General features: G+C 33.6%; 1 protein-coding gene across 1 annotated transcript; it reads left to right on the forward strand.

The window, feature by feature from the left end:
- The first annotated feature begins 17,756 nt into the window (after positions 1–17,756).
- LOC131608927 (pentatricopeptide repeat-containing protein GUN1, chloroplastic-like) lies at positions 17,757–21,309 on the forward strand. Its single transcript, XM_058880520.1, has 4 exons — positions 17,757–20,043; positions 20,128–20,344; positions 20,430–20,614; positions 20,701–21,309. Exons 1-4 carry the CDS (start codon positions 18,098–18,100, stop codon positions 20,957–20,959), a joined length of 2,607 nt encoding a protein of 868 aa, XP_058736503.1. The 5' UTR covers positions 17,757–18,097; the 3' UTR covers positions 20,960–21,309.
- Positions 21,310–26,203: the final 4,894 nt, after the last annotated feature.

Below are 26,203 nucleotides of genomic sequence, written 5' to 3' on the forward strand. Positions count from 1 at the left end.
ACACATAAAAAAAATTAATGTTGGGAATCCCTCCCCTTTCATCGCTCACCAAATCTATTTTTTTGTTTCTCAGTAAACAAAAATTACTTAGACAAATTGTTTCTCAGTTGTGAATATGACAAGCATTACTCATTTCTTATACTTAAAATAGACATGGAAGATGTTTGACATGGATCATAGCTCTCATGATTTCTTACAAGATACATTTCTTCCTTTTGACAAATCCTTATCTTTTGAGGTGTGATGGGGGAACATAACTCACGAGTAATCCCTTTAGCGGTACAAAAAGAAGAGAAGCTAAAATTCTCAAATTCTTTATCATGATTGCTTCAAATTCGATTGATCCTATCCTCCATTTTTACGTTGTAAACAATGGAAAAGAGTTTCCAAAATAGCAAAGATGTCAAAATTTTCACAAATAAACTCCACCAAGGTGTAGCTGGAGTTGTCATCAAAAGATCGAGTAATGGTAAAATAATGTTCCTTCATATGTGACATATTGGTTAGCTTTCCAACCTCACATTCTCCATAGATTTTACCTTCTTCTATCTTGATATTAGATATGCCAACAATAGATTTTCCTACAATAATCATCCTTATGCTTATAAGATTAGGTGCCCAAGCTCCACATTTTAGTTTCTTAAACTTTAGATATGATTCATGATTAGGGATGATTCCTGTCATTGGGTGATGTAACAGTCTGGGCCTCTCGCAAGGCAATCCTGGCACTGTCACCTCATGATCTTCTTTACCCCCCTCTCTAGTAAATTTTTTGTCTTTCGTGGGAATCGAACCATGTACCCTGGGGTTCAAATACATATTTAATCCATTCCCACTACCAACTGAGCTACTAGCTCAATTGATAGTGAGAATAGATTTTGAACATGTACTTTAACCCCAGGGTACATAGTTCGATTCTCACGAAAGGAAAAAACTTTACTAGAGAGGGGGGGGGGGTAAAGAAGATTGTGAGGTGACAGTGTCGAGATTGCCTTGCCGGGGGCCCGGGTTGTTACAAAAAAATTTACTTGAACCCCGGGGTACAAGGGAAAGACAAAAACTTTACTAGAGAGGGGGATAAAGAAGATCGTGAGGTGACAGTGTCGGGATTGCCTTGCGGGGGCCCCGGGTTGTTACAGGTGACCACATGTAGCACTTGTCCGTATATCTAGAACCCTTTCATAAGTTAAATATGTTATTTATTTGTAACAATGCATTCTTCTCTATTAAACTTAATGCTTAATTCCTGATCTCATAATTTACTAATGATGATGAGATTAGAAGTAAAACCACCAACCAATAACACATCATTAAGACAAGGAAGACTAGGATAGTTCAAATGAGCCTTTCTAATAAATTTTCTTTTAGAACCATCGCTAAAAGTAACATAACATTTGGAATAGGGTTTGATATTCTTCGGATAATATTTTCACTAGTCATGTTTCTTGAACAACCGCTATCAAAATATCTTTCTTCTATAGATGAAAAATTGAGATAGGTGCAAGCAATATTAACTTGAAGCTTGGGCTTAACATGCAAAAGTTATTGAGGCTACAGGTCATACTTTACATTCCATTGAGGATATAGTTGTTTTTAAGAAGATTTTTACCATATATTTTATAGCAGAAATGAAGAATGTGACCATGCCGACCATAATAATGAAAAACCCAGAAGGGTACGAATGAGGCATTGATGCGCTAATAACGTGTAGTAAGTTGTTGTGATATTATGCTAGACAGATTAGTTTATGCTTTATGTATAGGAGGAAAAAACACATTATTTAGGATTGATGATACTATATTTATGTCGTTTCATATTCTTCGCATGTTTTCCCCATACTCAAAATGTCATCAAGTTTATTAGCTCTAGAATTTAACAAGCTCACTGATATGGTAATTCCTTTAAGTTAAAAATTGAGACGCCCAAATTCTTGCTTTAACTCAGTAATAGTGAGTATACATTAGGTTTTTCTTGAAGAAGAACTTCAATTATTTTCTTTTACTTTTCAATCACTTGAGATTCTTCACTCCACTTTAAATAAAGAATTTTATATCCTTTAGAAAGTACACCATTTGAAACCTCATCTTCATTACTTGCATTCCCATTATTAATATAAAATATATTAGCATAACTAACTCAGTATTATAAATAGCTTTGAAGCGAGTAGTAAAAGTCACAACACTGTTTGTTTGATCAGACTTACTTTCTTCATCAGACTCATCATCCAAAAAGGTAGCATTTTAGATTTTCGTTGTTTTCTTAAAAAATTTGGAAATTCAACTTGAAAATATCCAAACCCTTCACATTTACGATATTGAATTCCTTTGAATCTATTGGAATAGCTAGAGTTTTATCTTTCAAAACCATTTCCCCGAGGATGAAAAATTACCACTTTTTGGATTTTGTTGTTGATGGTCTTTCGCATGTTATGAGACATTGTTCCTTGGTCCTCTATCAAATTTTCTCACGACCTTTCAAAAATTCTTAGCAAGCATAAAATTATATTCACTAATATTTTCATTAATATCTTGGGATTCTTTGTCTTCATTATCAACATTATTGGCTTTAAAATATACTCATTTAATCCTCCTGGATTGTCAATAATGACCATCTCAGAGGTGAGAAAAGAGTTAATCATTTCATCAACTTTTATCGTGGAGAATTTTTTTGCTTCCTTAATGGTTGTTACCTTCATGTGAATCCTCTTTAAAAAATATTTTAGAATCTTTCTCACAGGCTTTTCATCTGACATCTTTTCACAAAGAGAAAAGGAATTATTAGTTATGTCATATAGGAGAATATTGAATTCAGAAATAGTTTCATCATTAAGCACTATGCCAAACAGCAGCTTTTACAGCGCTTTTTTTGGGCTATTAGAGCTCTTAAAAGCGCTGCCATAGCCAGCGCTACCGTAGGTAAAGACAGCGCTTTTTGGTACGCCAAAAGCGCACTCGTAGCATCCTCTATAGCAGCGCTTTTTTCAGAAAAGCGCTCTCGTAGCATCCTCTACAGCAGCGCTTTTTCCAGAAAAGCGCTCTCGTAGCATCCCCTATAGCAGCGCTTTTTCTAGAAAAGCGCTCTTGTAGGTTCCCCTATAGCAGCGCTTTTATCCAGAAAAGCCTTCTCGTAGCATTCCCTATAGCAGCGCTTTTTCCAGAAAGCGCTTTCGTAGGTTGCCCTTTTTTTTATCTTTTATGCTTTTTTTTTATCTTAGGCAGCGCTTTTAATTAGAAAGCGCTTTCGTAGGTAGGCCTTTAAGAGCGTTTTTGAAAGCGCTGTCATTGCTAAACGCAATATTTTAAAGTGCAACCTGTAATTTAAGCCTCCCAGTTCGAACTGTAATTTATATTTATTTTCAACCTGTAATATTTTCGACCTGTAATATATTTTCAACCTGTAATATTTTCAACCTATATTTATTTTCGACCTGTAATATATTTTCAACCTGTAATATTTTCAACCATAGGTAGGACATTATATACCAATTATAATCCATTATAATACCATTATAATCCAAAATAAAATATATACACCATTATAGTTCAATTCATATGTTTACAACAGATACATATAACTAAATCATCTCTAACAATAACTAAATCAGAATATAAGCCAGAAATTCTCAAAATCCGACGAGCGCACGGTCCCGGTCCTGCAAAGTATGAACAGAACAACACGGTCAATTAAACTAACTTTGCTCAAACACAATTAAAGGCTCCAACACAAAGTCATTATCAAAATCCGTCACACAATAATGAGCAAGCAACACAGAACGACCCAATCCCCTCATATAAAATTAAGAGTTCTAATAGTATTTCCTCAATATGAAAACAACACTAAAATTCTATACCACAACAAAGTTTCAAAACAGACCCCACAACAATATTTATACTTCAAATTTCCAAGAAAACAAATTGTCATTCAGAAACATCAACAATATTATTAGCAACAATTTCATGTGATTTGCAACTCAATCCACCAATGTAATGTGTCATCAATCCAGTCTCAAATCAAACTATCAGCACAAAGTCATTAATATTAAGCAAAATGAACCAACATCCACCAAAGAAACTCAAACACAACGTCATTATCAAAATCCGTCACACAGTAATGTATTCATAAAAATTTTTACACAATAATGTATTCATACCTATATGAATAGTCGCTGAATATAAAATTGACACAATTCATCTTTGATTTCCTCCAACTTAAGTCTCGTGTAAGAAGCAGCATAGAAGTCATCAAAGTACTACATATGCATGATTTAGTTAAATGTAATAAATTATAAGAAATTATCCTAAGTTATAAATCCATACCGTGATTGAAATCTCTAATTGATCTGTTTGAAGGATTTCTTTCAAAAACCTCAAAACAAAGTATCTACAATCTGTACTATTTCGCAGTTGCGGACACTACATAGAAAAACAAATAAGATTTTATAGTTGTTTTGTTTTATCAAGTAGCATAACTATTATAAGCAAAATTGTGAAAATTAATGTACCTGCACTTTGATCCAAGTAATGTTGTTTGATTTAGTCCGGGATAGCTGTGCGTCTCTTTGACTTCGGAACACTTGTATTGATCTAACAAAAATATAAAAGCATATATTTAGATCAATCTCATAAATAATTAAATATATAAATATGCACGAATATTTAGAACGATCTCACTTACCTATCAATCGTTGACTTCATAGCCGAATAATTGGTCCACTCACCATCTACCGAATTTAGAAAATATACCACTTCTTTTATAAGGTTGATAGCAAGCAACAACCAGTGTGCTCTATAAATTAAATCAAAAGTTTATATGAAAATTTTGCTACGCAAAAGAAACAAAGATTAGATGAACCAAGAATGAAAAACTAACCCTACTGGTCGGGTATTATACGCCCAAAGAAATAGGCTTTCTGTATTGCCGGTGGTCATGAATCTATCGACTAAGTGCTGTCTAACTGAATCCGGTTCCGTAGCAATTGTCTGTCCGCTGCAATGGGAGGAAAACACAAAATGGAATCTGTTTGACAATTCAGTCCCGCACAACACTTTGTCATACAACAACCTTAAATAAAAACATAATAAACATTATATTATTTTCAATGAAATATGTAAATAAATTGTTCAACTAATTAAATAATATATTCATCGGATTACCGGATGTATGAGTGAATATTACCGACGCCTAATTGCTCATGTGTAAAAATCTCTTTCATGTCATCTAGTGCAACATTTTCAAGGAATTCAATACCAAAGACAGCTTCATCCATATTAATTTCACAGAAAGCACCTGTTGTCAAATCTGACATATCAACAAGTGTTTCGAGCGTCTTCCGGTATCGAGGCACAAAAGCACCTCTTTTTGCCCCGGCCTTTGGAGGACCCTTTTCCTTATATGGTACGCTACGAACTTGCTGCGTCACTTGTTGTGACCCTCAAGCAGATACCTAAAAATCATATAACTTAGGTAAATTATAAAATCATGCAGTTTTAGATTCAGATCATATATTAACACTTTAAATGTACCTCTTTTAGTGATGCAACAGACTCGTCCTCCTGCAAAATCCCTTTACCCTTAATTGCGGGTTTTGTAAGAGTAGTCTAAAATTATCATGTAAAAAATAATTAAGGTAACGGTTCAGAATTGACATTCGAAAACTAAATGATTCATAATAGTTTTCAACATACCTCATCACCAATGAAAATGAGGTCCGAGGGCCATGCAACAAACGACCCTATTGCATCTCGCAGCAATGTTGTCTCTGAGACCATGTCAGGTACCGGTAGCACCGCATCATGATCTAATACAACATCAACTGATACTTTCAGGTGTCCATCCGGGAGCGGTCTATGGTGAAGTAAATCTCCCAAAGTGTTGTGCACTTTTCCCTTGCCAACTAGGCGATAATCCGGTGACGATAAGTATAGTTGGCAAGATGAAATGCCATAAACCAATAATAAATATAGAGTCATTATCATTACAGAAATAGAACAATTGTAAGAAAAAAGAATTTATAATTACCTCGGGAAATTTTCTTTGACAGTTGATACTAGCTTTATCACTAGTTTCTTTCACCGATGAAGTATTGCACTTTTCTCTCATATATATCTCTTTATCTCTTTGCAATTCAGAGACTTGTGCTTGTAATTCCTGCAATTTTTGCAACACTTCTTCATTGGTAGGATTTCTTCTCCTAGAATGCTTATAGAAAGAGGTTGGAGTCACACCATGACCTTTACCCCTCACCCGACCGGGATACTCAAGAACATCTAGTGCTCTAATAAGTACGCTCCTATTATCCTAGTCCTCACCGGTGGATACCGATTGCGACATGGTCTCCTGTAATTCATTTACATTTCAAAAATTATTAGTGGAGATAAAAAATCAATTATATATTAATAAACATTTGATTTAATTAAAGACACAGTGTTATACTTACACATTCATCATAAACTTTTTGAACATCGGGATCAACAGCTCGATTCTTGCCCACACGAGCTTCCTTCCACAACACATGTACTGGAAGTGAGGTTTCCTCACTTTCCGTCTCCTCTAACTATGCATTGACACAAATGATAAAATCGTCAATTACAACACATTTAAACAATTAATAAGAACGTAGCATTTCTATTTACTTACAATTTTTTCCTCTAAGCGTGCATATCCCAAACGCCCTTTTTTGTATGGATAAGCGGGTTTTGATGGTCTCGCCCTATTTGTGGCACTCCTTTTCCGGAAAGCTTCATCTCTTTGATTTACAAACTCGACCCAATCTTCTTCTTTAATGAAGATCTCATACTTTTTTGGACGTCCCGGGACCTCTTCAAGAAAGTTTCCTTCTTTATCCTTAAGATATGTGTTTGTTAAAAAAAGCTTTCCACCCTCTATATCTTTTTCCGGCCAAACCAAGTATGTTGTGTTTACACTCATCTCGTATGTTAAAAGACCTCTGCGAAAAAACATACGCATAAAGTGTGTTAGTATAAGTAATTTAAACAAATTATCGTCAAGATAATAACAACAACCATATATGATACCTTAAGCTCATCCCAAAGCATATATTTTTTATCGTCCAACGGTTTGCTTTTCATATTCCATTTAGATACGGAGATTGGAATATGCATACGAACAAGTGTACCAATGTAGCTTGTCAACTTTGCAGCATCAGTACCAATTGCTTGGTTATCAGAATTCCATTCTAAATTATATATTAATCATTTGTCTCTATCTCGAATGATTCCCTTCATAATGGTAATGCCTCGTGCAACTTCTGTTGCTGATGTATCAGATGGAGGATTTGTATCTAGAGCATCTCTATCTTGTGAGTTTTCTTGTGAGTTTTCATGATTACTAGCCATTTGACCTGTATCAAACAAACTGAAGCATATTAGTACACTATTAATATTTAAACATGTATACAAGTCAAATGGAAGTCAAAGTAACTATGTACAAGTAAATCGGAATCGAAATCGGTAAAATCGGAATAAGTGTCAAAAAAAAGAAAGTTGTCGGAATTGAACGAAATTTACATGGCTATCGTAAAACGTCCTCACGGACTCAAAAATGAAGCCGGTTTTCCGAAATTCAGACCCTAAGCCCGACTTTTGATTATGGACAGAAGCAAAACTGATAAAAAAATAGTCCCGAAATGCAAAGATAAGTGCATGAGCAGCTCCAGAATCGTCAAAATAGTATAGTTACATGTAAAGAAGTCGACAAACGGATACATGGTTCAAAAGTTATGTACAAAACGAAAATATGCACCAAAATCGGATGACAAATATTGTAACAATCGGCGCAAAATTGAAAAAAACTATACAAATTTGATATATATATATATATATATATATATATATATATATATATATATAAAGCACATTAGTACTTGTGTCAAAAAAAGAAAGTTGTCAGAATTGAATATATATAGTACTATTACCTTTTTCACTAACGTCTCTTTCTTTTCTTGGTAGGAATATGTTCTATGCGTCTCTTAACAACGCGGACGGTTGGATTGATCCAAATACACTCATTATGATCATTTCTAGTACAAGATTCATTCTCATTTTGATCGTTTCTTGTACAAGATTCAATGCCAACACCAATATCACCTTGATCTCCAATGTTTTCATCAATTATTTTGTTAGATAAAAGCACTATAGACCATTTCGTACTTGTCGGATCATTTGCATAGAACACTTGTTTAGCTTGAGAGGCTAGAATGAAAGGCTCATCTTTGTACCCCACCCTATTGAGATCCACTTGCAAAAATCCTGACTTATCCATTTGTATGCCACTATTATTTTCAACCCACTTGCAACCAAATACAGGAATTTGAAACTTCGCGTAATCAAACACCAAAATGCGCTCGATAACCCCAAAATATGACAAATTTGCAAATTTTGGATTTAACTCATTCGCACTTGATATGTGCATTGCTTCAGCTACCAAGGTAACACCACTATTTTGCATAGTAATTTTATCATCCTGTTCTTTGGTATAAAATGTGTATCCATTAATTGCGTATGCGTTATAAGAAAACACAACTATACTTGGACCATATGCTAAACATCTCAACCTTTCTGTTACTGAAGCAGGATCTGAACGATACTTTGAATAAATATGTTCCTTAAACCACGGTATGAAACTTCGATTGTGTTCTCGTACTATCCAATTCTCATTTCTATTGGGATTTAAACCTCGGAGAACACCCTTGTGCATTTCAGCATACGGCTCAACCTCAATCTCATTGTGCAGAACATACAAATGCACTTGATCCCGTTCGACCATTGATACTGTCACAACTTTATTTCCAATTAGCCTTTTCCTTCTTTTTTTCGACAATATGAGATTTGGGGAGTCCAATTGATTGAACATTTGACAGATATTCAGTACAAAACTCAACCGCTTCTTCAACAACGTATCGTTCGAAAATACAACCCTCCGGTCGACTTCTATTTTTCACGTACCCTTTTAATATTTTCATATAACGTTCAGCAGGGTACATCCATCTCATATAAGCTGGTCTGCACAATTGTGTCTCTTTCACAAGATGAATGACTAGATGAACCATTATGTCACAAACAAGGGAGGAAAATACATTTCAAGATCACGTAAAGTAACAACTATCTCTTTTTGCAATGTTGGTAAGATCGCGGGATCGATCACCTTACTGCAAATTGACCTGAAGAAAAAACACAGTTTAGTTATTGCACTTCTTACTTTTTCTGGAAGAATAGAACGTATACCTATTGGTAGAAAATATTCCATTATAACATGGCAATCATGCGTCTTTAAACTCTTTAACTTGAGGTCTTTCATGGACACAAGTCTTCTAATATCTAATGAGTAGCCTTCTGGAACTTTAACTTCACTGAGGAACTTACACAATGTTTTCTTCTCCTTTCTAGATAGAGTGTAAACAACAAGTGGCAGATATGTTCGTCTTCCTTTCGTCACGGGTCCCAATTCAGTTCTCATTCTCATGTTTACCATGTCCTTCCTTATGTTAAAGCCATCCTTAGACTTTCCTTGTATATTGAGTAACGTACCAATAACATTGTCAAATACCTTTTTTTCAATATGCATAACATCGAGGAAATTCTTACGTACAACGACTTCCAATATGGAAGTTCAAAAAAAATTGACCTCTTCTTCCACCCACCCTTGACAAGTAAATGTGAAAAAGGCTTGCCAAACTGAGTGCTCACATCTTTCACCTTTTCAAAAACTTGATCACCTGTTAAAAAAGGCGGGGCACTATGTTGTTCGGCCTTTCCATTGAATGCTTTTTTCCACCCACGATAGTGATGATTAGAATTTAAGAATCTACGATGACCGAGAAAGACATTCTTCTGACAAAGATCCAATCGTGTTGTATCGATTTCATCTTCACAAATAGGACATGCTTTTTGACCTTTATTGTTGTACCCTGATAGATTTCTGTATGCTGGAAAATCATTAATTGTTCCAAACAACATCACCCTCAAGTTGAAACTTTCTTTCCTATACCCATCGTAAACCTCCACACGGTTCTCCCACAAAAACTTTAAATCTTCGATTAAGGGTGCCAAGTATACGTCTATGTCATTCCCTGGTTGTTTAGGCCCAGAAATTAACATAGATAACATCATGTACTTAAGCTTCATACATAGCCACGAAGGTAGGTTATAAATCATAAGAATCACAGGCCAGGTGCTATGCGAGATACTTTGAATACTATGCGGGTTCATTCCATCAGTAGACAATGACAAGCGAAGGTTTCTTTCTTCTTTTCCAAATTCAGGATAATCATTATCAACTTTCATCCACTGTGGTGAGTCTGCCGGATGTCGCAACTTTCCATCAATAATTCTTTCATCTGCATGCCAAGTCAAGTGTCTTGAATCGGTTTCACTACGATACATGCGTCTAAATCTCGGAATTATAGGAAAATACCATAAGACTTTTGCCGGAGACAACTTTTTCTTATATCGAGGGGCACCGCATTTAGGACACTCATTCAACGCTGCATACTCGTTTCGAAACAAAACACAATCTTTTGGACAGGCATGTATCTTATCATAGCTCATGCCAATAAAGGACAACATCTTTCTGGCCTCATACGTTCGATTGGGAAGAACATTATCCTCTGGTAGCATATCTTTCATAAGGGCTAATAACTCTGTGAAACTTTTATCTGACCATCCATTGTCTGCCTTTAAGTTGTACAACTTTAACACCACAGACAATCTTGTGAATTTTGTACAACCATCATACAACAGTTTCTCTGCATCGCTAACTAACCTCTCGAACATTCTGGGACAATCCTCAAGATCTTCTTCAAGCGCTTCTGCAATCTCTTTGACTCGATCATAATCGTATGTGTCTGTGCAATCGTCGTTTGAAGCATACGTCGTATTATACCTCGATTCAACATTCCCGTTACTTTTCTCACCATGCAAATTCCAACATGTATAACTTCTATCAATTCCAAACCGTAGTAAATGCGATGCCAACTGATCCCCGTCAACCTGGCCCCCATAACAGCAATCCAAGCAAGGACACGTCATTCGACTCGAGTCTTCGGCGTGCGCAACCGCAAACTTAACGAATTCCGATACCCCTTTCTCGTACTCTTTCGACAATCGATTTGAATTCATCCATGTCTTAATTAATCTAAACAAAAACAACTAATTAAGGCACAACACAGTATATACAGAATGAATCCGGAGCAATAAAACGCAACATATATATTCACGCAACTTCAGACAAATTCATCACAATACCAGTAATTTGAGAAAGAAATTTACCTCGGATTTTACCGAACTCAAGAAAACATAGAGATTGAGCGCTGTACGTCGAACTAGGTCGGAAAACGCTGCTAATTCAAAGGAAAGAAAAGTTCTATTATAAAAAATTTCATACAATAAAAACCGACTCAACCACTAATTAGTTTATATACAAATGATGCTGGAACTATCTGTAATAGCATAAGTAGTGCATTAATGTGAGTATACATAAAAATGAGGCCATACTCCATAGCTTAAAAAATATGTCAATCTTAAGAAAAAACGAGGCCATACAAATGATGCATTACTCCGTATTCAAGAATTTGAACCGCATCAATCAACCAATATAATCACCATTTGATATTAACAACAATTCAACATGCGTGATTCAATGAACATCCCCACCCTTAATCCTCAAGAATAAACAACAACACTTTAATTTCTATCATCAATTAAGCACAACAAGCATTGAGTTTCAAGAATCCACAACAACAAATATGAATTTCTAGCAATATCAATCTCAACAATTAGTGTTCAACATCAATATGAATATCAACGCAATTCTACCTCTCATTCAAATTCGTTCAACAACAACCTCCATAATGGACATAACTTCCAGTGAAAGATTATTTATAGCAGTATGTCCATTCAATAGATATATTATGACACTTGGAAATATTCTTATTTTAACAAATCGTACTTACAATCCACACATGTATATATCATGTGTACAACATATTAATACACAATTAATACAAAATACACAATAACATACAAACAACATTTATCTCGGGGCTTCTAAATCTTAGTAAAGTAATAAACACAAGCTCTATAGGTGTGCACACATACATACATTGGTACTAGAATGATGATAGAAATAGCAATAGTAAGTCCCGTTGTTAAGCACTCAGAAATAGAGGAGATAAAGAATGTTGCTCACTCTTCTCTCGGTCGTGAATCTCCTTATCTCTCTCAATTGCTTTCTCTCATCATGGATTCTCACTCGCGATTTCTCTCAACAATGTTCAATCTTTCAAATGTCAAACACAGAAATACCGCAACAACCATTCAAGAACTATAAACCCTAATCTCAGTCAATCCCTAAATAACCCCATTACATCAGAATCAGCATACAAAATCAACATACAATCGTAAATGAAGAATTGACATGAAAATGGAAGAACCTTTAAATCAGGTACGTTTCTTCAGCGTATCTCCTTTGTCTTCTATCCTTGACTTCTTCTGTGCGTGAGTTGTGGGAGATTGGTTTCTGCAGATTCGAAGTGAGGGCGACGACGATTGAATGCGTGAAGTTTGCAGATTCGAAGTTGAATGCGTGAATGCGTGAAGTTTGCAGATTCGAAGTTGAATGCGTGAATGCGTGAAGTTTGCAGATTCAAAGTTGAATGCGTGAAGTTTGTAGTTTAAAGTTTGTGGGCGACGATGGCTGAGAAGATTTTCTGAGTTTTCTAGGAAACGATGGCAGAGATAGAGAAATTAGGGATTATGAAACGCATTAGTATAATTTTTTTTTAAAAAATTTTAATTTTAAAAAAGCTATGACAGCGTTTTTGAAAAACGCCTTCGTACCCATGCCTTTACGAGCGCTATTTAGGATAAAAGCGATTTCGTAGCCTTACACCTATAGCAGCGCTTTTGAAAGCGCTTTCATAACCCCCTATAAGAGCGCTTTTGAAAAGCGCTTTCGTACCCATGCCTTTATCAACGCTTTTTGAAAGCGCTTTCGTAACCCCCCTATAAGAGCACTTTTTTTCCGTGTTTTTTAATTTTGTTTTTAGCGAAACCTATAGCAGCGCTTTTTCCTAAAAGCGCTTTCGTAGGGGTGCTGCTAAAAGACAAATTTGGCATAGTGAAGCATCTAAAAATTTTCAAATTTAGTGGTGACCAGTTAAAGTCTTGGCATTCAAACTTTGGAAATTCCCTCGTGAGCTACTTTAAGAGTTTCCCATGCATTTTTAGCACTAATACATGTGCTTATGATCTTGAAGATGTTTATATCAACTTCATTCTAAATAGCATTAAGGGCACGGGAATTTCCAAAAGCAGCTTCATTTTTAAGAGGTATCAAATCCTTGATAATTTTATGGATTCATAATCATCATCAGCTATGAACGTAGGAGGGGACCTTCAATTGATGACATATTTCCAAGTTTCATTATCCATATACTAAATAAAGGTAACCATGCGAGCATTCAAGTAGTCATAATTAGTACTATTAAGGATTAGTAGACAATTAACATATCCTCTTTCCTCGGCATCGTCCAAATTAAGCAGAAAATATTGGATACATAGAAACACACCCAACTAGAACAGGGTGTCAGCTCTGATGCCAAATAACATTATGTTTGATTAGTAACAAGATGCCACACACAATGTTGAAACAATTTAGGAAACAAGATGATTTGAATTAATTGATTAATAATCAATCATAAAATAAATAAAGACACAAAGAATTGATAACTTGATTTGGTGCAATTGTAACAAACAACTAGAGGGTTGTAGCCCAGTGGAAAATAAAATTCCCTAATAATAATTAGTCAATAATCGTTAGGACGTGACTAATTATAATACTACCTATAAATTTCAACTCAAACCCCCCCTGAATTTATACTATCCTCACTTTCACTCAGACATTCTCCTTAGTATTTGTAAGAGACATTCTCCTTAGTAATTGTAAGAATCAAAGATTAGAGTTTGATAAATTTGACAAATACAAACCAAAAACTTTATTTTTCTTAAGTAGAAAACTATAACAAAGGATAGAGTTTTATTCAAGCAAGTCACACTACAAAACACAAATAGCAAAATTCTCAAATGCGCAAATAATCTATTCAAGTGTGTGTCTGCCACAACGCAAACAATATTTTTATATAGAGATGACGATCTAGCGAAAAAGCTAATTAGTGCACAAATAACTTCAAACCATATTCAATCTTCAACAAACTAAATCTTTTAATAAAAATAAATCTAATTAAATATTTTCAAATAAATTCAGATAGTTAATTTTTTCAATCAAAATATTTTTAAATCAATTAAGCAGTCTCTTGAACAAAATAAATCTTTCGGAAACAAATCTAAAATCAAATGTAGTCAAAATAAATCTTTCTAAAAACTGCACCAATTGATAAGTGACCAGAATATGCCATCAACTTTTGAGACAACTTACTTAACATTTTCTTCATAAAAATAAATCAATTTGTATGTAATAACTTTAAATTTTTCTTAATAGTTTATCACTTAGATTATGAAGTTAAATTATTGGATACCCATGAGTTTTGGTTTGTTACTTGTACCTTTAGTAAAAATTAATTTTTAAAATCTTAATTAATTTTAAAATAAAATAATATTAAAAATAATATAACATTGAATAATAGTATTTGATTGAATGATGAATATCTATTAAATGTTCACAAATTATATCACTATAGTGTAAATACTTAATTTGCTATTATACAATTCATCAATTTAAGGATTCAATTTACCTATTTTGACTTTAAATAGTAATAATAGTGTATACTTTTATTGTCACTTTTCTAAAATAAAGATAATCATAGAAAATTAATAATATATTTTTCTAAATTTTTATTGGAATATTTTATCACCCATACAGTAAATACTTTACTACTGCTAATATACAAATCATTGGTTTAAGAAATTAATTTCCTTATTTTAATCTTAATTAGTAATAATTCATTACATAAAATGTGAATAAATCATATAAAATATTGAGAATTAGATAAGATCAAAAATATTAATTTTTTATTAAAATATTTTATTAAAGATACCGTGAATATTTACTAACGTGCTATTATACAATTCATCAATTTAAGAATTCAGTTCATCAATTGTAGCTATAATAAATAATTTAGTATATGAATAGTCGTAGAAAATTAATGATATATTTATTAAATTTTTCTTGTAATATTTTTATCACACAACTGTGAATACTTCCCCTATTTTAACCTTAATTAGTAATAATTTAATATATTCTTATTATTGTTAGAATTTTTAAAATGAAATGAATAGCTCCGCTTTAATGAATTTTGAAAATATTTTTTTAAATTACTGAATAAGAGAAGGTCAATAAGTCAACTATGATAATAAGGAGAAATTTTGTGTCATCTCTTAAATTTGTAAATATTTTAATTTTTTAGTAAGCTTTGTTCATAGTTAAAAATCTTTCCTAAAAAATTATTATTGCTATAAAAAGATTATAAGAAAAGTAAGTAGGGTTTCTCCATATCAATAGTTTTTATTTTTATTTTTAAATTTAATGTTTTAAAATAATCACTTTAAAAATGTTTATAAATATAATTATTTAAAAAATGATTTTAATTTTATAAATATAAAATATAATACATGCATAATTTTTAATTTAACAATCACATATTATAATAACGCGTTAAAACAATTCACGAAATCACAAGTGATCATCTTATCTCTTCAAAAATATTAGTAATTTTTAAAATCTATTTTTCTTCTAAAAAATTCTTATATTTGTGTAAAACTTATTCCACGTATTAATATATAAAAAATGTTTTTTTTCATCATCTTATCGAATCAAAATATTATATTTATAATATTTTCTAATGGTTTCCATGCGAAAACCAATTTATTTATATATTCGATTATTTTTTTCCGTATTTATGTATATTAAACTATTTTGTAGGTGATATGATCGAACCATAATAATTATTTCTACAATATTTTCTAACAGTTTCCATCAGAAATCAATTTAATTAAGTATATAATTCTTTTTTCCGTAATTTGTAATTTTTATAATAATTGATTTTATAGAAAGTCACATATTTTAAACAATGTTCTTAATCACCTTAAAATAACATTAGCTAATTATATTTTGAACGACCTTTTTATAGTAATTAACATTTCATAATATTTTAAATATATTTTTAAATATCTAAACCCCATATCCAATTATATTTTGAATTCTTACTAACATGCTATTATACAATTCATCAATTTAAGAATTCAATTCATCTATTTTAGCTATAATTAGTAATAATTTATTGTATGATTTTTAGCATGATATGAATAGCCGTGCTTTAATTAATTGAGAATAAATTATTTAAAATACATATAATCGTAGAAAATTAATAATTTATTTATCAAATTTTTCTTGTAATATTTTTATCACACATACAGCGAATACTTTCCTAACTCACTTAATATCCAAATCAAAGCTAATAATTCACTTCCCCTATTTTAACCTTAATTAGTAATAATTTAATATATTCTTATTATTGTTAGAATTTTTAACATGAAATGAAAAAAATTCACTTTTATGAAATGTATCTCAAATTAGCATTAGCATCCCATCCATAATAGGAGAAATTTTGTGTAATCTCTAAAATTCGTAAATATTTTAATTTTTTTAGAAGGATTCATTCATAATTCAAAATCTTTTATTAAAAATTATTATTACTATAAAATGATTATAAAAAGTAACTAGGGTTTCACCATACCAATAGTTATTTTTTGTTAAAATGTAAATTTTAAAATAATCAATACAAAATGTTTATAAATATAATTAGTGAAATAATAATTTTAATCTTTTAAATATAAAATATAACGCATGCATAATTTTTTATTTAACAATCACATATTGTAATAGCGCGTAAAAACAATTCACGGAATGTGATCATCTTATCTCCTCAAAAAATTAATTAATAAAATAATTTTTTTTTAAAAATATCTAGAAATAAGATTAAATATTTATATAAAACTTACTCTATGTATTAACGTATACAAAATTATTTTTTTCATCGATCTTATCAAATCAAAATATTTTTTATAAATTTTTTCTAACGGTTTCCTTGCAAAAATAAATACATTTATATATTCGATCCTTTTTTCTGTATTAAACATATTAATGTATATTAAATTATTTTTTTATCGATCCTATCGAGTCAAAATATTTTTTTATATAAAATTTTCTAACGGTTTCCATGCAAAAATCAATTTATTTATATATCCGGTTCTTTTTTCCGTATTAAACGTATTAATGTATATAAAATTCTTTTTTTCATCGATCTTATCGAGTCAACATACTATTTTTATAATTTTTCTAACGGTTTCCATGCAAAAATCAATTTATCTATATACCCGATTCTTTTTTCGGCAATAAGCATATTAATGTAGATAAAGCTATTTTTTTACGCGATATGATCTAATCATAATAACGTTTTCTACAATATTTTCTAACGGTTTCCATCGGAAATCAATTTAACTATATCCGACTCTTTTTTTCCGTAATTTGTAATTTTTATCCTAAATATTTTAATCAATGTTCTTAATCACCTTAAATTAACATAAACTAATTATATTTTGAATGACTTTTTTTAGTAATTAACATTTTATAATCATTTAAATATATTTTTAAATTATCTAAACCCCTTATCCAATTAATTTAATCTGAAAATCCAAAGGAGAAGATAGAATGTTTTTTCACAACACAGAAGTGAACAACAGAGAAAAAGTACACAAAGCCATGAAAGGAAACAAGTTCAAAGATTCAATGCATGTTTTCAATTTCCCCCCTATAAATTCTTCTTCATTCTCACCACTTCACTTCACACCAACTCGACCAAAAACCTCTCTCTTTTCTCTTCAATTCAGTTACCCTTTTTTTTCATTTTCAGAGCTTTTTTCACTTCATTCAACACAGGCCATTGATTCTTGTGTAGTGAAGCTGAAAGTTTTGTTCTTTTTGTTGTTTTCGGATACCCTTTAGCCTAAAGCTTTCATCTTTGTGTTGAGTTTAGATACCCTTTTTAGTTTTTGTTTCTTCAACTATGGCTTCTACGCCAACTCCACCACCTAACTACTCATCAGTCCCTGGTCCTAGACCTGCTGAAAATTATAATCATAAGCATAATCACAATCACCAGAATAGTCTTAAACGCCATAGAAATGGAAACTATTCCAACTCAAGGCCTGCTGCACCTATAGCTGCTGCTGCTGCTACTGATATAGCTGCTCGTGGTAGTGGCAATGGTGGTGGCAGAGGTGTATATTCGTCTGCGCCGGGATCGTTATTGAATGGCAGGAGATCAAGGCTTGCTCCGGAGTTTTCTGGCAGGAAGTCCACCAGGAATGCTGCAAAGAAACATTCTGGATTGCCAAGAGCAGCACTTAATACAGTGCCTCACAGCGAAGCTGCCAATGAGGTTCTTACTTATCTCTACAATGCTGGTAACATTCCTGCTAATATTGATCATATTTTGATTTCGAATGAACATAGGCTTTGGGAGGTTGAGGATTATATTTATATGCTTAAGGATTTTGGTAATACTGGTCAGTTATTGTTAGCTGAGAAAGTTTATGAATTTATTATGGGTAAGCCAAATGGGAGGGTTGCGAAAGGTAAGTTAACGAGTGCTATGATCGGTACTCTTGGTAGGTTAGGGGAGATTAATCGTGCTGTTAAATTGTTTGGAGAATCTAGGACTGAAGGTTATGGAATGACTGTGTATACGTTTTCGGCCATGATCAGCGCGTATGGCCGAAACGGGCGCTTCGCTGATGCTGTCGAATTGTTCATGTCTATGCGTGGCTTTGGCCTTGTGCCCAATCTGGTTACGTACAATTCGATAATAGATGCGGGGGCGAAAGGGGAGGTGAGTTTTGATGTGGTTGTCAAGTATTATGATGAGATGCTTGCTGCTGGTGTAAGGCCGGATCGCCTTACTTATAATTCACTTCTTTCTGTTTGCGCCTCGAAGGGCATGTGGGAAATGGCTCAAAAGTTATTGACAGAAATGGATGGCAGGCGGATTATTCGCGATGTGTTTACTTATAACACGTATTTGGACACGCTATGTAAGGGTGGACAGATTGATTTGGCGAGAAGGGTATTCGAAGAGATGTGTTTCAAGCGCGTTTGGCCAACTATCGTGACTTATAGCACACTAATGGATGGGTATGCCAAGGCTAACCTCTTGGAAGATGCCATTCATCTATATGAAGAAATGAAGCTTCAATCTGTTTGTCTTGATAGAGTATGCTATAACACACTGGTCGGAGTATATGCGAAGCTAGACAGGTTTGATGAAGCTGTCAATATTTGCAGAGAGATGGACGGATGTGGAATTAAAACCGACGTCGTGACATACAATGCTCTGTTGGCTGGTTATGGCAGGCATGGCATGTATGCTGAAGTCAAAAGACTGTTTGAGGAGATGAAGGCTCGGAATATATATCCGAATACGCTAACATACTCTACCATTATTGATGTGTACACTAAAGCTGAAATGTTTCAGGAAGCTATGAATGTTTATATAGAGTTCAAGATGGCAAGATTGGAGGTTGATGTTGTATTTTATTCTGCAATCGTTGATGCTCTATGCAAAAACGGTTTAGTGGAATCTTCGATAATGTTGCTTGTTACAATGATTGAGAAGGGAATTAGGCCGAACGTTGTGACTTTCAACTCAATTATCGATGCATGCCAACAGTCACCACCTTTGGAATACGGAGTTCATGGTTCTACGCAAGCCATTGAGTATCCAAATGAACAATCATCTGCTATGCTTATTGATGATGCTTTTCAGACAAAGCCGGGGGAGGACCGGATCTTGAAGATGTTTCAGCAACTTGCTTCTGAAAAAGCTGGTCATATAAAGAAACTTCGGAGAGGACGCCAAGACCTACACTGCATATTTTGGCTCTTCCAAACAATGCACGAGCTGCACATCAAACCAAATGTTGTCACATTTTCAGCCATTTTAAATGCTTGCAGGTAAATACTTTGAATTATATATCTTTTGTCACGTTTGCTTTGATATTCTCGCATGACTATATAATATGATCGATTTTGATGCAGTCGCTGCAATTCATATGATGATGCTGCAAAGCTGTTAGACACACTGCGCTTGTTTGATAGCCAGGTGTATGGTGTGACTCATGGACTGTTGATGGGTTATAGGGAACAAGTATGGTTTAGTGCTCAGACTTTATTCAATGATCTCATGCGTATGGATTCTTCAACTGCGTCCGCGTTTTATAACGCCCTCACGGATATGCTGTGGCACTTTGGTCAGGTAAAGTTCAGCCACCAAAATTTTGCTAGTTTTGAAAGAAATTTGCTCTTTTTTTTCATAGTAATAAAATTGATTTTGACATCAGAGGCGCGGAGCTCAAATGGTTGCAATCGAAGGGAAGAGCCGAAATGTGTGGAAAGGCGAATGGTCGATTTCTTGCTTGGATCTGCATCTGATGTCTTGTGGTGCTGGCAGTGCTATGGTTCATGATTGGTTACTCAATATGCATAGGACTTTATTTCAAGGCTCTGAACTGCCCAAGATTGTCAAGTATGGATTTTTTCACCTTGTTTTCATTTGATTAGATTAACGAGACGATTAATGTGTTGATCATAATTTTAATTACTTTTTTGCAGCATATTAACTGGTTGGGGAAAACACAGCAAAGTGATGGGTGATGGAACTTTGAAAAGAGCTATAGAAGCACTTCTTAGCGGAATGGGATCGCCTTTTAGATTCGCTGAGCATAACATGGGAAGACTTACATCTTCTGGAGATCAGGTCGCGACTTGGCTGAGACAACCCGGCGTTATCAATATGCTCGCTCTGTACGATGTCCTTAATCATACTCAACCTGCTGGTCCACCACATGGCTATCCAGCTCTCGGTTATTAGATTCATAAAAGCCATGTAGCACCAGTGTCTATTACGATTCGGCCGAGAACCTTCACCACAAATGACGGGCCTTTGGCGAAAATCACGGAGTTAATGTTGTCTATTATGGTCTAAGTTATAGTCATTCAGAGTTTTCTTTCAAAATAAAATGTTATGGCATTGGTTGAAGTAGCTGAGATTGAAGAAGGGTTATAGTTTTTCAGTATTGTAGGGATTTATTTTGTAAGTTGGGGTTGATTCCTCCATTATATACTATTTGGGTGTAATATTGCATCTGCTTGTAAAGTGGACATCAACAATATATTTTAGTTCAATAAAGTATGTTTCATTCTTCTAATACAATGATTTCTTCTCTCCTGGCACTCCCTTCCTAGTAATTTGGATTGTCTTGCTGCATGATTTTTCTTCAATCTTCATAAGACATTAATGAGTACATAGTTTAAAAATCAAGGTTTGGTAATCTTTGATGATAATCATTGATGATAAGATGTCATATATTGAATTTTATAGATGTTTTATTGATAAATCACAAATGTAAAAATTAAGGTTTGATGATAATCATTGATGATAAGCTACTAATAATGACTTGTGTCCTTAGGATCTAAAGGTCTATATATTTGGTAAAGCTGAATACCTTAATGCAGAAAATGATATATCTTATTTTCTGATACATATTACGCTTTTGCATGCCATAAATTTATGGTTTTGAGACACAAGAATGCTTTCATATGTTATGTCTTTTTTTCTTCTCTAATATATGTACTATACCATAATGATGCTTTCACTGTCGTAAGCGTGATTTGGATTTTGGTAATCTCTTGGGCATTTATGATAATCTTGATTACATGGGTGAATGTTTCATTGTTAAAACCAGTGAACATAATCCTTGGATTTATTGAACTACCATTGCAAGTGATCCAAGCTTCGTTAAGCCTACCTTGTTTGATATCAGCCAACCATGTCACATTAGCAACAGATTTCTCATGGTTGATGTCGATTCCGATATTTTCATGTGGTGGATCCCAGTAGTTTCTTAAGATATCAAACTCAATGTTAGAATGTGTGGGTTAGGTCTAACTCAACCCTATAAAACCGGCTTGTAAGGTGAGAAATTTCTCAACTTTTAAGCACGTGTTCAAGTTATATATTTTTCGATGTGGAACTCTTAACACCCTCTCTCATGCCCAGGATTGAACGTCTGGAGCGTGAAACTAAATGGTGGGTGACCTGATAGCGGAGTGACCCAACGGATCTTAAACCAGACTCTGATATCATCCTAGAATGTGTGGATTGAGTCTAACTCAACCCTACAAATCTGGCTTGTAGGATAAAGTCCCACATCGACTATGAATGGAGGAAATGTTGTGTTTATAATAGAGGTGACCCATACCCCATTGCCTGAAGATTTTGGGTGGATATGTGATGTCTCTCACAAATGTGTGTTGCTCAAAATAGGAAGACACTTTCAAGTGTGAAAGTGCTAAAATATGTTATGTTTTGGGAATTTATGATAAAAGTGAAATGGGATATGAAATTTGTGAGATTTTTTTTTGGTTTGGTCTATAGGAGAATACGTTGGTTAGACAATATTGTATGTGTTGTAACAAATGATACTAATAACAATGTAATTTTATGAAAAAGAGATAATTTTTTGATCGACCAAGAAATGCTTCTGTTAACAAAGGGGAGATAAGAGGGAATAAGAAAAAGAAAAATAAGATTGGTTAAAACCATTATTATTTAATTTCTCATTAGGGTTTATGATTACATGTATTACAGAATAACAATCAATCTCAACCTCTCTCAACAACATGAGAGATCAGCTTATTTATAGACTACTAGCTATGTATGTTATGTATAATGAAAAATCACATACATACATGACATGCATAGCTAACTTAGACACTAAATTAACATAAAACAAACAAACTAATACAACTGTATGTTAGAACAAGCTTCGACTACAACACACACATCTTCGACTATAACATGCACTACTCTGTCGAACCATGAAGTTACCCTTATCGATACTAGAGTTCGATCCAAATACCACAAATCTCCACCCTAGAACAAACTCTACAGTATGAAGGGAACAAACTAGTTTTCATCATAATTTTTTCAACTAGATCACCATACAGGAAGGAGGTCTTCACATCCGTCTGTTCAAGTTCTAAGTCAAACTTCTCCACTAGGGCCAACAACATTCAAATGGATCTATGCTTTACAACAGGTGAGAACACATCATTAAATTCGACTCATTCTTTATTAGTGAACCCCCTAGCAACTAATCTTTCCTTAAATATCTTCGACATCACTCCTTCGACTCCTTACTTAACCTTGAAAATCCACTTATAGCTGACTAACATGGCTTCTGCATGTTACTTGATCAACTCTCAAGTGTGGTTATCATGAAGATATTTCATCTCATCATCCATGGATTTCATCCATTCAGTCTAGTTACGACTCCTTACAATTTCATTATGATCTTTAGATTTTTCATCAAGTACCTCACCAACAGAGATTAGAGCAAACACTATGAGATCTGTATAACCAAATCTCTAAGGCACCTTGATAACTTTTCTCGACCTGCTTCTTTCTAGCAGATAGTCATCAAAAGTTTCCTCAGCATCACGTGCTCCTTCATCGACTTCATCTGGCTTGTACAACTCATCATCAATATGCTCCACTTCAACGCGATTCTCTTATTGTACCATCCCTTCTTCAAAGATCTCTTCATTTTGACCAACTTCATCAATTTTCTTGAACGTCATTTCAACTTCATTAAAAACTACATCACAACTTGTGATACACCTCTTGTGACCTGGTTCTATGCACCACAACCTATAGGCTTTTACTTCGTCGAGATGCCTTGTGAACATGTGTAACATCCCGATTTTATTAGCTATTTATATAGTTAAGTTTATTTGATATTTTAATAATTGTTTATTTTATTTAATGATTATTTGGCATGATAATTATTTGATTTGGGTGATTATTATTATTATTAATTGAGACTATTTTAGCTAATAGTAGAATTATAATATAATAGGTGGTGGGCCTAATTATTAGAAAGAGTAGTGGGTTGGGTTAAGCCCAATTAATTAATAGAAGATAGTAAGGAAATATGGTTTTAGAGTTTACTATCATTTTGAATAGAAAGAATAGAAAGAAGAGAATAAGAACATAAAAGAGAAGAAGAGGGGATTTGTAGATTTCTTGAAGATTGGAGGAGTTTGAATAGAGGTAAGGGTTAGAATCCAAGTTCTTATAGTTTACATGATTGGGTAATGTGTTGTTTGTGTAATCTTTCATCTCTCAATTTCATAGTTTTGGAAAATGTTAGGGTTTATGATAAAACAATGAGATTTTATGATTTGCTCATGTTCAATGTGTTGTATGAATGACCCATGGTTAGAAACATGTTTAGGAATATTATATGTGTGCTAAATTTGCTTTCAATTGATGTATAAAATGTATATGTGTTAATGGGTGTTGTATGAGGGGAATGGGGAATAAAAATGGTGATTTTTTGAGTTTTACGCAGTGTAGGTCGACCTACACAGAAGCATGAGTCGACCTGAACAGCCAAAACGATAGAAAATCCATTTTCCTTCAGCATGCGTCGACCTGTAGATTCTGTGAGTCGACCTATATCATCCTTTGCATTGACTCATGTGTCGACTTGAGCTAACCCGAGAGGGATGGAAAACATCCATGCGTCGACCTATGCATTCCTTGCGTCGACCTGCAGACTTCCATTTTTGGCAGATTTTTGTAAAGACCATAACTTTTGATCCGTAACTCCGTTTTATGCGCCGTTCGAAGCGTTAAGAAGCTAATGAGATTTTCTATATGATAGAGTAGGGTTGATTGGAATTTGTTTAATTTAATTATGATGTTAATTGAGAATAACATGTAGCTATTGTGTATGTTATGGATGAATCTTGTATGATCAATGTTCATGGATGCCTTATGAGATGTGAATGTCATGAATTATGTGATTGATTGCTAAATGTTAATTGATGTTTGAGATTGGATTGAATGTCATGTTGTGTAATATTGTGCAAAGTTGTAAAGATGTGATTGTGTAGTTTAAGAGATAGAGAGATCATCTTAAATGCATGAGTCTTGTTTTGTTGCACACGTACACAAGCATGAGTCCTTGAAAGTGGCAATGTTGGGTAATCTCACGAAGGTTATTTACTTTTCCCAAATCTAACGCCGAATGAGATTTGAAAGCTTAAAAGGGAATGAGGCTTTTGAGGTGGTTATCTAATCTATAGAGGAAAGACAATCGGCATGACCGGAAATGATAACAGATGGGATCCACATGCATATTGCATAGAGTCACACTTGAGTCGCACATGTCGGTGTCAATTGTGTTTTGTGTGATTTTGCAATATGATTGGCTTGGATTGACTATGTGATGAGTGATGCATAATGTAGATTTTATGTGATAGTTGTATACTTGATGGCATTTCATTAGTGGGTTATAATTGTTGAATTAGTAATATGATATAATTACTCGAATGATGGAATTTGGTGACCTAGTGATGAAACATGTTAACTTTGATGTATGGTTATAAAATCATGTTTTTATGAAGAGTGATGAATTGTGAAATGTATGCTTGTTTGTATTACATTTCCAATTATTATGTTTGCTATAAGAAGTTGAATTCTCACCCTTCTGTTTGAATGTTATCCTTCGTTGGTAACGTGCAGGTTCCGACGAGTAGTAGCTTGTCCGAGGATTTAGCCAAGGAGCTTCTGAGTTTGTTATTGGATTAGGTAGCGAGTCATATGCTCTGATCATGTAACACTTGGGGGGATTTTCTTTAGACTTATGCTTATGTTTGGATATTGCTAATTCCTATGTTTTGTTGGATATTCGGATGTATTTGTAACGGATTTTGGATATGTTGTTTAAGGTTATGTGGCCAATATTGTGGATCTTAAATTAGTATGTTTGAATATAAATGTTAATTTGAATTGGTAGATGAATATAGTATGGGATACATTCATTGAAACTTTTAATAGCAATTCAATTGTTTTCCGCAAGCGTCTATGCATAATGTATGAAAGCATGAGATTTACATTTGTGTTACAATATGATCTTTGCATATTAAGAATGTTGGATGTTTGTTCTAGGTTTTCATTGTGTTGAAAATAACATGTGACGCCCTTTTACTTATGCATGATTACTCTGTAAGATGATATATATGTATATATTTGGGGTTAGAAAAG

The sequence above is a fragment of the Vicia villosa genome, linkage group LG6 (assembly GCF_029867415.1).
Source record: "Vicia villosa cultivar HV-30 ecotype Madison, WI linkage group LG6, Vvil1.0, whole genome shotgun sequence".
In the NCBI taxonomy this organism is placed as follows: domain Eukaryota; kingdom Viridiplantae; phylum Streptophyta; class Magnoliopsida; order Fabales; family Fabaceae; genus Vicia; species Vicia villosa.

Coding starts and splice junctions, on each gene's coding strand:
- LOC131608927 (XM_058880520.1), top strand. CDS start 18,098: ATGGCTTCTACGCCAACTCCACCACCTAACTACTCATCAGTCCCTGGT. Junction 20,345..20,429: donor TGCTGTGGCACTTTGGTCAG/GTAAAGTTCAGC, acceptor TTTTGACATCAG/AGGCGCGGAGCTCAAATGGT. Junction 20,615..20,700: donor GAACTGCCCAAGATTGTCAA/GTATGGATTTTT, acceptor ACTTTTTTGCAG/CATATTAACTGGTTGGGGAA.